The sequence below is a fragment of the Oryctolagus cuniculus genome, chromosome 12, assembly GCF_051225735.1.
Source record: "Oryctolagus cuniculus isolate XC-2025 breed Fujian yellow rabbit chromosome 12, ASM5122573v1, whole genome shotgun sequence".
In the NCBI taxonomy this organism is placed as follows: Eukaryota; Metazoa; Chordata; class Mammalia; order Lagomorpha; family Leporidae; genus Oryctolagus; species Oryctolagus cuniculus.
In genome coordinates this window covers 85,144,822-85,160,450 of record NC_142878.1, presented here as the reverse complement: position 1 = coordinate 85,160,450, position 15,629 = coordinate 85,144,822, and the positions used below count along the sequence as shown (strand labels likewise).

The 15,629-nt window shown below is 36.7% G+C and overlaps 1 protein-coding gene across 5 annotated transcripts in view; it reads left to right on the top strand.

Annotated features, from left to right (window-relative positions):
* VPS13C (vacuolar protein sorting 13 homolog C) overlaps positions 1-15,629 on the top strand; it is a 207,616-nt gene that overhangs the window by 61,174 nt on the left and 130,813 nt on the right. For all 5 annotated transcript variants that reach the window (XR_007910408.3, XM_051822342.3, XM_051822343.3 and 2 more), the window contains 7 exons: positions 200-314; positions 936-1,072; positions 2,152-2,275; positions 4,445-4,562; positions 11,693-11,822; positions 12,478-12,556; positions 13,827-13,966. Coding sequence is in view for 4 of the 5 variants with exons in the window: in XM_051822342.3 (XP_051678302.3) it covers positions 200-314; positions 936-1,072; positions 2,152-2,275; positions 4,445-4,562; positions 11,693-11,822; positions 12,478-12,556; positions 13,827-13,966 (843 nt within the window). In the remaining variant the exon portion in view is untranslated. The remainder of the gene's footprint in view (positions 1-199; positions 315-935; positions 1,073-2,151; positions 2,276-4,444; positions 4,563-11,692; positions 11,823-12,477; positions 12,557-13,826; positions 13,967-15,629) is intronic.

The window sequence follows — 15,629 nt, the reverse complement described above, 5'->3', positions numbered from 1 at the left end:
TAAAGCAAGTCCAGTAAGCTTGCTAGGGCTATTTTTTCTCTAAGTCCTCTTTGATTGTAGAGGGAGGTGCAACGGGACAGAGAATCTTTGGAGTCCCTTAGTTAAAATCCACAGCTCTTTAGAATTGAGGTGACACCTTAAAATTTGTGATATTGAAATACTATCTGTAACATGATTGTGTTTTAAAATTATTTTACAGAAAACCATCAATGCAGTGGTTGAATTCTTTCAGTCAAATAAAGGGTTGGATCTTGAGCAAATAACATCAGCTACATTGATGAAGTTAGAAGAAATTAAAGAGAGAACAGCTACAGGTAAAGAATTTGTATGTCTACATAAGCAAAAATTTTATATGTTCTAATGTAAAAATTTTGTATGTTCTGATGTAAACATTGCATTTTATAGTATAGATTGCAGTTTTTCTTTGTCTTAAACTCAGGCTTTACTAAACAGTGGACATGGCTTACTTAAAGTCAAACATACTTGTGAGACAAGAATACTGTGAGGCTCAGATGGTTCTGCATGAAATTAGATTCAGAAGCCTATGTCTCTGAATGGGCTTGAGGCAGAAAACATCCTTTCATTTCAGTTCTTAAAAAAATTGTTCACTGAACTTTGTGCAAATCTGATTTTTAAGATACTTTTTTTATATAACATGGCCTGTAAACTCAAACTACTCATTATGTTGTTTTGTTGTTTAATCAAGAAATCTATAAACTGTTCTTGTATAAAATACTAGCTCTGTTGGATTTACTGTACTGTGCTATGATGTGATTGTTGTGCATTAACTGAAGTTTTCATCTTGCACATTGAATTGAGAATTGGAAATGACATTTCTCTATGATGTTTTCTAAGTAAAGCTCTTTTCCTACTCTAGTTATCTGATTATGTATTCAGATTGACCGTCTAATTTTTCATTATTTCTTTGCCTTTAGGACTTACACATATTATTGAAACTCGAAAAGTTCTTGATTTAAGAATAAATCTGAAGCCTTCTTATCTAATAGTTCCACAGACTGGTTTCCATCACGAAAAGTCAGATCTTCTCATTTTAGATTTTGGTACATTTCGGGTAGGCATGTGCACATTTTTCTCTGCTCATCTTTGATCAGCTTGGTAGCTAGTTATGTGTTAGCTTTCTGTTTTGTTCTCAGAATTCAATTAAATCAAACCTACACTAATTTTTCTTACCTTTTTGTCAACCCTACCTTAGAGTGTTTTTTTTATATATGTCATGGTTATTAAAACAAAGGAAAACTAGAATTTTTCTGCTAATATGTGATTTGATGTCAAAGTTTGGATTCCGTCTGTCTTTTCCTAATTGGAGAGGAGCATTCCTAGTTTTCATGATTTAGTTATGCAGTGTTATTTGTTGCATGTATATTTTGACAATAAGAAATTATACACATTTGAATGAATATTTGTTCAACTATTGTTGGTGTCTAAGTGGAATAAAAAAAAAACTCCTAAATTTAGGAGTTTTAGAATTTTAAGGAATCCAGACTTCCATGGAAAGGTAAAGATTTGAAAAAAAAAATTGTCCTGAATTAATCCTTGTTTCTGTGGGGTATGGACAAATAGAAGAGTTTGGAGCTAAATTCTAAGTGGCCTGACTATTCTTGTGATATAATGGGAAGAAGGTGCCAACCCTGATATTCCTGGTTGATGGATATAGGGTGGCTGCTAGGTAGCTGAGCTCTTAGTGGCAGTAACTGCTGAGATCCAGGAAGAAGAGTTGCTTTTTGAGATGTACAGCTGTTTAACTGGTCTCTTAGTTAATGAAAATGTGTTGAACACTTAGTACTCCATAGAGATATATACTGAAATACTGTATTACTCATGAAGTATTTGCAGATAAGTATCAATAAATTATGCAGGGGGCTGGCATTGTGGCACAGTGGGTTAAGCCCAGGGGCTTTTTCCAGGTCTCCCACATGGGTGCAGGGGCCCAAGGACTTGGGCCATTTTCTGATGCTTTCCCAGGCCACAGCAGAGAGCTGGATTGGAAGTAGAGCATCCAGGTCTCCAACCGGCACACATATGGGATGCCAGCGCTTCAGGCCAGGGTGTTAACCCACTGCGCCAAAGTGCCAGCCCCAATGTATGAATTTTATACTGTGAAAAAAATTAAAATTTTTTTCTCCACTTCAGCTCAACAGCAAAGATCAAGGTTTACAGAAGACTACTAATTCATCTCTGGAAGAAATAATGGATAAAGCATATGACAAATTTGATGTTGAAATAAAGAGTGTGCAACTACTCTTTGCACGAGCAGGTAAACCACTTCTCAACTTTTAGCATCTTGGACTTACGTTGAATGTATTTGGTGATGGATGTGTTTGTGTGTATGTGCATGTATATCAACTCTGACAACCATTTCGCACACATATTCTATTGTTTACTTACAAGTACCAAAGAAGAACCTATTAGTGCAAAATCACTGTCACAATTTCAAATAGAAATAAAAATTTGGCTATTCGTTTTAACAGTACATAGCACCATTGAGATTAAGTCTGTTTACGGTCTGCATTTTTGTGATGTGACTAAAACTATGCAGAACACAAAATGGAAGTTGCATTTGGTTCAGTTTCCTCTGTCCCAGTGCTTTTGGAATGTTTCAGTGCTGTTTTCCTTGCTACATTTGTTGTTAAATATTTTATTCTTACTAGTCTATTCTTTGTTTCAGCAACATTATATCTCGTCCATTTGTAGATATCTATGAAATATACATCTACAGATAAGTCAGATTGAGCTTCCCTAATCTGAAAACCAAAAATCTGAAGTGATCCAAAAAACTAAAAGTTTTTGAGGCCTGATAAGATGCTACAACATAGAAAATTCCACAGATTACCTCATTTGACACATCTTAGTTAAAATGCAAGTGCCCTGAAATTATTATGTAGAATAGCCTTCAGGCTATGTGTATAAAGTGTATTTAAAACATAATTAAATTTCATCTTGATATATGTCCCATTGCAAAGTTATCATTATTTTTATGAAAAATATTCCAAATTTCAAGAAAATACGAAAATTGTTAATAATTCTGGTCCTAAGTATTTAGGGTATGGAATATTCAACCAGTAGATACAACCTTAAAACCTTGAAGGTAATTAGTTTAATTACCTTCTCAAAGCTTTGGTGTTTTTATTGCTTAAGTAAAGATTTTTAGTTCTTTTTACCTCTTTAGGTTTTTGAAGCATTAAGTGTTAATTAAATGTTCTTGAGTTTATCACTTTGTGATAGGTTTCTGGTGGAAAGTGTAAAATTTATAGTCTAGTAGAAGTGATGAGATGTATTAAAATGTAATGTCATTGAACCAGAATTATTTGCTTTTTTCCTGAGTAGAAATAAAAATGTCAGTCAGAAGCATTTGTCACACCAAATACTTTATTTGCAATGATAAGGAGACCATCAGGAATCCCTTCCAAAGCTATGACTCTCCAGCGTAGAGACACTGGTTTCTTATTTTAGGGGAAAATGGATGTGCAACAGAAGTGTTTTCCATCACGTGTAGGGGTGGACACACGCTCACCCAGGCGAGGTTTGGAAACATGCCTTTATGTATGTCACATGGTAGAAAGGTGTAAGCTCCTCCTGGGGTGGAGATCTTAGCATTAGAATCAAGTAAGGGTGACCCTTACACACTTTGAGACCCATCTGCACCAGTTCAGGATACTTGGTGGCTGTATTTCTTTTTTGGCTCATAACTGAAAAACCTAAAAGATAGCTTTGAAAAGCAGTAGGTGCTTTGGAAGCTTTAGGGTTTTGAAGTACATACAAATCATAATAAAGAATTTTGAGCTGCTCAGAGCATTAGCCAGTAACATTAGGAGTCTGTGAATTCCTGGAAGGGAAGTACTTACACAGACCATTAAAGCTACCTTTTTCTTTTGTATGTACTTAAGAATAATTTTTTGAATTATAAATGATTGAAGATTTTCATTTATTGTCATCAATAAAGATCTGTTAGCCATTGGAAAATTCTGTCTTTGGGACATTTTTTTTTTTTTTTTGTCTAGAGGAAAGTGATTATCACACATTTTTAACATAAAATATTGCTTGTTGCAAGTCATTTTTAGTTTGGAATTGTGTGCTAAGCTTTTCTAATTATTTCAGTTAGGAATCTCATAAATGCCCTTTTTTCCTTCTATTTTTTTCCCCTTCTTCTCATTGTCACCACCCACTTTGATTACTTTTTCTGGAATCCAAACATTAACTTGTTGGGTTTTTCCTCCTGTTTGTTTTGAAATGCGAGATGATAGCATATGAACATTCTTCACATATTCAGAATTTTTATATCTCCTGTAAACCTGTACTTAAAAATATAGATTATTTAACTTGTAAAAATTGGTGTTCACTGAATGACTGTTTTCTAGTAACATAGTTTTTCCACAAAATATCTGATAATTTAAAAAGTTATTTAATATTAAAATTTTTTTTAAAGAGGAAAACTGGAAAAAATGTCGATTTCAACATCCATCATCTATGCATATATTGCAGCCCATGGATATTCATGTTGAGTTGGCGAAAGCAATGGTAGAAAAAGACATTAGAATGGCCAGGTAATGTATGAGTTATTTTTGTTACTAGAAAATCAACGCAATGAAATGTATGTGCATCTGTTACTGACTTTTAAGGAAGCAAAAATTTATGAAGGAGACAGAAAAAAGGTAATGATTATTCTATCTTGCAGTAGAAATACATTTCCAGTAAAATGTGTATTTAAATTATACATCCCCTCTCTTCTATCACAAGTCCTGTTTGAAGTTTTTTTTATTTTAAAGATTTATTTGTTTGAAAGGTGGAGTTATAGAGAGAGAGGTCTTCCATCTGCTGGTTCACTCCCCAAATGGCCACACAGTTGGGGCTGGGCCAAAGCCAGGAGCCAGGAGCTGGGAGCTTCTTCCGGATGGGTGCAGGGGCCCAAGTACTTGGGCTCACCTCTGCTACTTTCCCTGGTACATTAGCAGAGAGCTGATTGGAAGCAGAGCAGCCAGACTTGGACCAGTAGTCATATGGGATGCTGGCATCACAGATGGTGACTTAACCTGTTGAACTGCACTGCTGGCTCCTGTTCTGCTTCCTGACACTGCATATTTGTTACAGTTTTATAGAGTTTTACATGAATGGCATCATAAGAATTTTAATTTTTGTTTAATTTCTTTCATAATTAATTTGAGATCATTGTACATAATTAATTGGAAATTCATTCATGTTGCATGTTTCAGTAGTTCACTTATACCCTTTACCTGGTGGATGTTAAACCAATCTTATATTACCAGATGATGGCAATGATGTATTATTCTTTGCTTTATAAAAGTTTATATCTTTGTTATATCTTTGCTTTATAAAAGTTTTTGTTAAAAAATTTTGTATCTATGGTTGTAAGGGATATTGATCTGTTTTTTTTGTTGTTGTTGTTGTTGCATAATGGAATTTATTGAATGAATGATTTCCCATTTGAGTTATTCCACCAACTTTTCTTTCTTAAAGCCATTTTTTAAGTATGCCATTTGGAAGCATTTTCCCAGTGACTTTTATTTAGAAATTGGAAATGTGACCCTTTGAGTTGATCCACATTTCCCTTAGGAAAGGAACTAATATGTATTCATTTCATGTGTGTGTGCCAGGCACTCATGTTAATTAACACTGGAGAGTAGGAGTCTTTATGCAGATGAAGCTGAGGCTGTTCGAGTAATTTTCCTGAGTCCTCAACACAAACTCTGACAATGTGTGGGCTTTTAATTTCATTGTCATGCTTCCTAGGCAGATGACTAACATGGTAGCAATCAATTGGCATTCTAGTCCCCTTTGGGTATTTAAAAATACCCAGAGTTACAGTTCTGTTAAATAGTTCACTTTTCCAGTTTGGTTATTGTCAGTTTGGAGTGCTTCCTTGGCCACATGTCGTTCCCCTGGGCCACACTGGTGGGCAGAGGGCCTGGGAAGGCCTGACTCCTTTAGTAAAGCCTGTGCTTCCATTTCTTCCCTAGGGCCACCATTAACCAGAAGTGTTGCCTGGCTAATTCTCTGCTTTCAAGAGATTAGAAAAGAATTTTCCCTTTCAAAGGCCAAACCCCTCAGGATTCCCACCCCTTTTGCTGCCTCCTTGGGGCTCCATACTGTCCTGTATGGGCAATATGTATACGAGCCCTGTGATTTTTTTCTTTTTCTTCTTAAATGTTTTATTAATCAAAAGAGAAATTTCATGTATTTCATAGCTACAATTCTAAGATGATATCCATACTTCTATCCCTTCCCCTCTATTTCCCTCATCCCCCTCCTTCTTCCTTCCTTCCTTCCCTCCTCCCTCCCTCCCTCCCTTCTTTCCTTTTTTCCTTTTGTTTTTTCAGACACATGCTTTCAGTCCACTCTATAATCACAGGTTAATTCACCACTCACCATAATATTGAATGAGTAAAAAGTAAACACAGTTTCACAGGAGTATAAACAAGGGCTAAAAACAACAGTCATAAAATGTCTGTTTCACTCCTGCACATTTTTTTTTTTGTATTTTATATTAACTGTCACAAAGCAAAGAAAATACATGGTACTTATCTTTTTGGGGTTGGCTTATTTTACTAAGCATAATGATTTCCAGTTGCATCCATTTTGTTGTAAAAGACAGGATTTTGTTCTGAATGTTCTATAGATATTAATTAGGTCCATTTGGTCCGTGGTGTAGGTTAGCTGTGTTGTTTCTTTGTTGATTTTTTTTTTTTTGAAAGGGAGGTTAGAATCCTACTGTTTATTTTATTTAATTTTCATTTATTTATTTATTTTAATATTTATTTTATTTACTTGAGGGAGTTATAGAGAGAGGTAGAGACAGAGAGAGAGGTCTTCCATCTGCTGGGTCACTCCCTAGGTGGCCTCAATGGTCAGAGCTGCACCGATCTGAAGCCAGGAGCCAGGAGTTTCCTCCAGGTCTCCCACATGGGTGCAAGGGCCTAAGGACTTGGGCTATCTTCTGCTGCTATCCCAGGCCATAGCAGAGAGCTGGATCAGAAGAGGAGCAGCCAGGACTAGAACTGCCGCCCACATGGAATGCCAACGCTTCAGGGCAGGGCGTTAACCCGCTGTGCCACAGTGCCCCTCTTTGTGGATTTTTTTGTCTAATAGATCTGTCCATTGATGACAATAGGGTATTAAAGTCTCCAATTATGACTGTATTGGTTGATATGTCTTTCTTTTGATCCATTAACACTTGTTTTGAATAGCCAGTCACCCTGACATTGAGTGCTTATATATTTATTATAGTCACATCTTCCTGTTGAATTGATCCCTTAATCATTATATAATGCCCTTTTTTGTCTCTTTTAACCACTTTTGTGCTAAAGTCTGTTTTGTCTGATATGCTTTCTGTTTGTTTATGCTTTCTTTTAACATGGAATTTCTTTTCCCATCCTTTAACTTGACTCTGTGTGTATCTTTATTGGTGAGGTGTGTTTCTTGTAGGGAGCAAATAAATGGGTTTTGTTTTTTTAATGCATTCAGCCAGTCTGTATTTTTTAATTGTAGAGTTTAGTTCTTTTTCATTCAAGGTTATTATTGGTAAGTAATGACTTGATCCTGACATTTTTTTCATGAGTATTCCTATTGTTTTTCTTTGGATTTTCTTGGTACTTTTACTAGGTTTTTCTGTTTCCACATTCTTTCCTAATGATGACTATTTTTCTGTGTTTCTGTGTATAGCATATTCTTAAGTATCATTTGTAAGGCTGGACAAATGGTGAAAATAATTTCAGTTTCTGTTTGTTTTGGAAGGTCTTTGCTTCACCTACATTCATAACTGAGATCTTTGTTTGGTATAGTATTATGGGTTGACAGTATTTTTCTTTTAGGACTTGAACTGTATCTCTTCATTCTCCTAGCCTGTAGGGTTTCTGATGAGAAATTGGCTATCAGTCTAATTTGAGATCCTCTGAAGATCATCTGGTGTTTCTCTGGTACATATTGTAGAATCTTTTCTTTATGTTTTACTGCTGAAAGTTTGACTATAATGTGTTGTGGTGAAGATCTTTCCTGGTCACGTCTATTAGGAATTCTGTGTGATTCCTGTAGTTGGATGTCCCTGTCTTTCTCCAAATTAGGGATGTTTTCTGTTGTTATTTACTTAATAGACCTTTTAATTCATTCTCTCTCTCCACACCTTCAGGAACTCCCAAGACACATATGTTAGGATTGTTTAGTAGTATCCCATAAATTTTGAATGCTATTTTTAATTTAAAATTATTTTTGTTTTTGTCTGAATGAGATATTTCCAAAGATATGTCTTTTAGCTCAGATATTCTTTCTTCTGCTTCACCGTGTCTGTTGTTAATTCTTTCCACTGTATTTTTTATTTGGCCTATTGAATTCTTCATTTCTTTCAGTTTGATTTCTTTTCAGTACCTCTATCTCCCAACAATATTTTTCATCCATATCATGTATGGATTTCTTTATCTCATGTGTTTGCTTCTCTGTGTTTTTTAGTAATCTTTTATTTGTTTATTTTTTATTTTTATCTTTTTAAAGATTTGTTAATTTATTTGAAAGAGGATGAGAGACAGAAAAATAGAGAGGTGGATCAATCATCTATCTGCTGGTTCACTCCTCAAGTGGCTTCTGCAGCCGGGGCTGGGCCAGGCCTAAGCCACGGAGTCAGGAGCTTCTTCTGGATCTCCCACGTGGGTGCAGGGGCCCAACCTCTTGGGCCATCGTCTGCTGCTTTCCCAGGCACATTAGCAGGGAGCTGGATTGGAAGTGGATCAACCAGGTCTTGAACTGGCGCCTATTTGGGATGCTGGTGTTGCAGGAGGTGGCTTAATCTGCTATGCTGCAATGCTGGCCCCTTGAGTAATCTTACGATCATTCTTTTGAATTCCTTTTCAGGCATTTCATCAATGTCTTGTCTTCCCATTCTAACATTGAGGTGGTGTTGTGTTCCTTTTAGGGAGTCATATTGTCTTCCTTGTTTGTGTTTCTTACATTTCTTGCGTTTATTTCTAGGCATTTGTTTCTCCTCTGATGACTTTTTTCTTTGAAATATGCCTCTGTGGCTTAGTGGGGTGTCTGCTCCTTCAGTGACTATCTACAGATGTGTGCTTGCTGCAAGAAGATGGCATGTCCTCTAGCTCCCTGCTGCCGGAGTCGCTGGGGGTGCCCTGGCTCCCTGCTGTGTTCGTACTGTCCATGCTGCTGCATGGTATCTCTCTCCTTTCCATAGAACTTCCTCTACAAATTTTTCTCCACCTCTCCCCTGGTAATTCAGTCACTCCACTTCTCTTCTGTTATTTTCCCTTGGCCGAAATCAGAATGTCTTTTTCCTATTTAGACATCTTGGATCTGGCCCTTATTTTTTCTTATTTTGGTATCAGAGTAATGTTGGCAACTTGGAAGATGTTATGTAAAATTGGTATTATTTTTTCCATAAATGTGCATAGAATTCACTTGCAAAGAAGCCATCTGGGCCTGGAACTCATTAGCTTATTAATTTATTTTTGAAAGCGTTATTAACCACAAATTCAGTTTCTGTAATTGATGGAGAGCTATTCTGATGGTTTCTTCTTTTGAGTGGTGGTTTGCATGTTTCAAGTGCTTTGAATATATTTATTTTGAATGGTTGTTTATTTCAGGAAATTTGTCCATCTTAGTTGTTGAGTATAGTGGCATAAAGTTGTTCATAGTGTTTCGTGATTACCTGTCTGAGTCCTGAAAAACCTGTAACAAAGTTCTCTTACTCCTGATGTTTGTTTTTTGTGCTGTTTTTCTTTTTTACTTGAATTAGGCTGATAAGCAGTTTATTGATTTTGTTGACCTTCTAAAAGAGAACCAGCTTTTGGTTTCAGTTATTTTCTTTTGTGTTTCTGGTTTTTATTTTTTATTTTGTGGTTTCCAGTCTCATTCATTCTTTTTCTTTACTTTGGATTTCATTTACTTTCCATTCCTAGTTTAAGGTGCAAGCTGAGGTCATTGATTTGAGACCTTTCTCTGTTTCTGATATAGGCACTTAGTGCTTTTAATTTCCCCAGATACTGTTTAACCATGTCCTAGAGCCTGTCTGACAGGTAGTCCTCTGTCAGCTTGAGCTGTTGATACCCATTTGAAAGAGCTTTATGAGCAGTAAATGGTTACCAACAAACCTGGGGCAGTTACTTTGGGTGGGGAAGCAGAATAAAGCAGCTTCTAAAAAGTAAATGACTGATGAAAGTAGATTGGTGATTCAGCAGAAAATCAGGATTTCACGGAGCTTGTGTTCTTTCTTTCTTTCTTTCTTTCTTTCTCTTTCTTTCTCTCTGACTTATTTATTTGAAAGACAAATTTATAGGGAGAGGTAGAAACAGAAAGAGAGAGGTCTTTCATCTGCTGGTTCATTCCTCAAAAGGCTGCAATGGCTGGAGCTGAGCCAATTTGAAGCCAAGAGCCAGAAACTTCTTCTGGGCCTTCACATGTATGCAGGGGCCCAGCATTTGGGCCATCCTCTGCTGCTTTCCCAGGCACATTAGCAGGGAGCTGTATAGGAAGTGGAGCAGCTGGGACACAAACCGATGCCCATAAGGGATGCAGGCACTGTAGACCAGGGTTTTAACCTGCTGTGCCACAGTGCTGGCTCCAGAGCTTGTATTTTCATCAGAAGAAAATAAAATAAACAGATTTGTGTCAGGTGCTGTTAAAGGCTTTATACACAGAAAAAGCATGGATAGAGAATGCTGAGGTGGATATGCTGATGTTTATAATATAAATCTTTGATAACAGGAAATAAAGTATATATAGTATTTTTGGTTTTAAAATGTAGAGATTTGTGTTTGGAGTGTTTTAAAATAAAACATAGTTAACTTAAAAAGATTTGAGGGGTGGGCATTGTGGTCAAGTAGGTTAAACCACCTAGATCTCATTTCAGAATATCTGGGATCCATTCCTACCTCCAATCCAACTTCCTGCTAATGCGCACCCTGGGAAGCCACAGATGATGGCTGTATTGCTTGGGTTTCTGCGACCCAGGAGGAAGACCCAAATGGAGTTCCTGGTTCCTGGCTTTGGCCTTGTCAAGTCCTGGATTTCAGGCATTTGGGGAATGAAGAATGGATGGAAGCTCTCTCTCCTTCTCGCTCTCTTTTTAATATTTATTTATTTATTTGAAAATCAGAGTTACAGAGAGAAGGAGAGGCAAAGAGAGAGAGAGGTCTTCCATCCGATGGTTCACTCCCCAGTTGGCTGCAATGGGCAGCGTTGTGCCTATCTGAAGCCAGGAGCTTCCTACAGGTCTTCTCACATGGGTGCAGAGGCCGTCCTCTACTGCTTTCCCAGGCCATAGCAGAGAGCTGGATCGGAAGTGGAGCAGCTGAGACTTGAACCGGCACCCATTTGGCCTTTTCCGCTATGCCACAGCGCTGGCCCCCCTCTCTCTCTCTGTCTTTCTGTTGTTCTGCCTTTAGAATAAATAAGAATAAACTTTAAAGAAAAAGTAAAAAAGAAAATTAAAAAAAAAGATCTGGCTGATTGAGAATACATTTAAATTACCTTGACACTCTTGCAGTTCCTTGAGCATGGTTTAGGAATGAAACATTAGTTTGATTAAATTTAAACACGTCCATAGTACTTACCCTTTACAGTGTCATTTTTTCCTCCAGTCCCTTACCCCTCTATAACAAGAGTATGGAGAAGCTGACCTTATTAAAAACTTATCCAGTTGATTTTTTTTTTTTTTTAGGTTTAAAGTATCAGGGGGACTTCCTTTGATGCACGTGAGAATTTCTGACCAGAAGATGAAAGATATGCTGTGTTTGGTTAACAGTATACCTTTGCCACAGAAATCATCTATCCAGCCTTCAGAGAGACAGGTAAATGGATATAGTGAAAATGCTTAATCTTTTCTTTCCACTACTGTTTTAGACTGGTGGTAGAAAGTCAGTTTTAAGGTAAGCTTAATGAACCAAAAATAGAGAAATGAAAGGAATATGTCTTTCAGATTTATAAAGTTTCTTTTAAATAAAACTAGAAATAAATTCTTTTTAAAAAGTAAGTAAAAGTTGTTATAAAATTTTTTATATGTTAGACTTAAATGTTCTAGCTCACATTAATTGGAATGATGTTTATAGCATAAAAGAAATGTTGGATTTCCACTTACTTTGAAGTGAAATTTGAGAGAGCCAACTGGTGACATCATTTGACATCATTTCCTGGGACCCTGTAATAAATGTGTGCTTTAACATTGTAATAGACAACAACTAAATGACATGCAGTGATAAATAGACTTCCCTACTAGAGTTGTACATAGTTTTGTCCTTGAAAGAATAATAATCTTAATAATTTTGAAATCTCAACCACCTGTTAGTGGCTGAGTTAGTGAATTCCATAATGTGTTTTGTTGCATTCTTTGTGTATGTGGCTTTCCATATCTCTGTGCTCTGTTACTTTTTGATTTTTCTTTCTTTGGTGTGCACTGAATCCTGCTAAGTCAGTGTTTTGAAGAAATATTTTTGTGTTCTTTGCTAGGTATCATCAATTCCTGTTATTTCAGGTGGGACCAAAAGTTTACTTGGTGCTTCACTATTACTAGAGGGAGTGGAATCAGGTAAGGGTATAAAATACTGTGAAACCAAGCCTGTGTATTATCATGTGGAAGAAAGATTTAAAAAAATAAAGAATTTGTGAAAATATAATAGTGACTTACTGGTTCTAGTTCTTGTTGTACTACCCAAGCAGCAGTGTGCCTTCGGTCACTTACCTTTCTTAACTCTGTTTCTTTACTGGATAAATGAGGGATTTTTGTTGTTGGCAGTGCTTACTTGATATTCTGAATAAGCTACTCTTGTGCCTCAGCCTGCCAGTCTGCATGTGATCCTTTTCTGTAGCTCTGGCCTAACAGATCTCTTGATTTTGAGCTACTGTATAAACTCCCCGAGGACAAGACCATGCCATTCCTGGCGCTTCTGGTGTCCTTAATGGCTGACACAGCCTGAGGCATGGTAGCTGATGCCCAGAATTATCTTTAATTGAATACTGAATGGATGAAGGAAAGTGAAAAAGTCAGAATCATCAAAAAAAAAAAAAAAGAATAGTACAGTTTGATTTTTTAAAAAGATTTATTTATTTATTTGAAAGGCAGAGTTACAGAGAAGGAGAGGCAGAGAGAGAGAGAGAGAGAGAGAGAAGAGAGAGAGATAGATTCATTGATTGATTCTTCCATCCACTGGTTCACTCCCCAAATGGCCATAATGGCCAGAGCTGCGCTGATCCAAAGCCAGGAGCCAGGAGCCGCCTCTGGGTTTCTCACATGGGCTTAGGGGCCCAAGCACTTGGGCCATTTCCACTGCCCTCCCAGACCACAGCAGAGAGCTGGATTGGAAGTGGAGCAGCCAGGTCTTGACCGAAACCCATATGGGATGCTGGTACCACAGGTGACTGCTTTTACCAGGTACGCCACAGGGCTGATCTGAAGCTAGGACCCAGGAGCTTCCTCTGGGTCTCCCATATGGGTGCAGAGGCCCAAGCACTTGGGCCATATTCCACTGCTTTCCCAGGCCATAGCAGAGAGCTGGATTGGAAGTGGAGCGGCCGGGACTTGAACCGGTGCCCGTATGAGATGCTGGCACTGCAGGCGGCAGCTTTATCCACTAAGCCACAGCACCAGCCTTGCAGTTTGATTTTAAATTTGATTATTACGTGCCATCTTGCATCACTTTATGGGATTTTGTAAAGAAAACATTGAAACTGTCCTGATTTTCAATATGAGAATTATATATATTATAAGTGCATTTAGTCTTGGGAGATTTAGTTTTGAGTGCCTTACGTAGTTTTCCTTGGACATTGTCTGAGGTGAAATGAATGTCTTTTTCCTTTAGATTCTGAGGATGAATATTTTGATGCTGAAGATGGAGAATTACAGACTGGTAAAAGTATGAAGGTATCAGAACTGAAAAAAGCTACAGAGGTCCCAAATGAAGAGCTCATTAATCTTCTACTCAAGTTTGAAATTAGAGAAGTATGTACATTTTTTGCTCCTAAATACATTCTGTTGCTATTGTCTTATAAACTAAGACCAGCTAGACTCAAATGTTAAGTATATTGAAACTGTGGAATGGTGTCTTCTCTACTCCCCAGAACATACAAACATGCATGCACATGTATGCACACATACACACAGCATTTTTAAAATATTCAATGTTATTTCTTAAAAACTCACACAAGAATGATCTGTGGTATATCTAATATATTTTAGAAGAGCTCAAGACTCTTATTTAGGATTTGATTTTCTACAGAATATTTATGTGATGTAATTACTTAAATTTTTAAATAACTTCTACTTCCAAGCTAAATAATATTGCTGATTGTCATGTTTTAAGATTGGAAAAATGTGAATAACTTAAATTTCCAACACACTCCCTATAGGTTTTGAAAGTCACAGGTATATAAGTGAAATTGATGTCTTGAGATTTGATTGTTAATAGGTCTTGGCTATACTCCTGCAGAATAATGGTCTTTCTACCTTATACTGTTGAATACTTTATTTAATTTAGGATTAAGCCTTTGATTAAAGTAAATTGAAAATATATTATCAAAAAATTTAAAAGGAAAAAAAGAGAAAGGAGGATGGGAGAGTGGGAATTATCATTGTGTGCTTAATGTTGTGTATGTAAAAGATATGAAATCTGTTGTCTTTATATAAATAAAAAAGCCACATAAAAATAAACATGGAGAGACATTTATGATATATCATTATTTGGGAAAAATAATACTAAGTATATGCTTCTTTGGCAGATGGCAGTGTTTAGGTGATGTCATTACAGGTTTTTATTTTTATCTGTTAGTTTTTCCATGTATTCTGAAATTTCTATAATAAATATGTATTTCCTTGATAATAAAATGGAAAAGATAGAAAGTAGAGATGTTCTTTATTGATTAATATCCTAAAGTGAGAGCTTATCCTAAAAATACAAAGCCAGAAGTTCCATATTTGAATTGTATGTAGAAATCTAAGTATTACTGTTTTTTTTAAAGAAAGGTATGTTTTCTACCTTACTGTCTTTGATTTTTCTCTCTCTTTCGTACTTCCATACAAAATACCAATAACTTGACTCTTAACTTCAGAATACATTCAGACGATTGTTTTTCTCCTCACTGCAGCTGTACTGCCCAAGTCATCATCATCTCTTGTCTCAACTCCTGTCTGCTTTCCTCTGGTGCTCAGTTCTTCATATAGTGGCTGAAGTGATCTTTTTAAAGTAAAAGTCAGATCATGTCACTCTTCTGTTCAGAACCTTCCACTGGCTTGATATCTTGCTCAGACTGAATCGTCTCATGTACTACAAGGCTTTACAGGGGTCACCCCATGTGGCTGGATTTATCTTCAGTTCTTCCCTGCCTTGCTCACTGTATTCTAATCTTCATTTATTTCTTAAGTATAACCAATGTTATTTTGGTTTCTGGAAAACATCAAATGAGCAAAGTTCTTGCCTCACAGAGTTTATACTTTTGTTCTTTCTTACACAGACTGAAGCGTATCCTTTTTTTTTTTTTTAATTTGCATGTATTTGAGAGACAGAAACAGAGGCTCATATCTGCTGATTCACTCCTCAGATACTGCAGCATCTTTTTTTTTGCTGCTGGGCTTGGCTGAAGCCAGGAGTGCTATCCAGGCTCTCCAT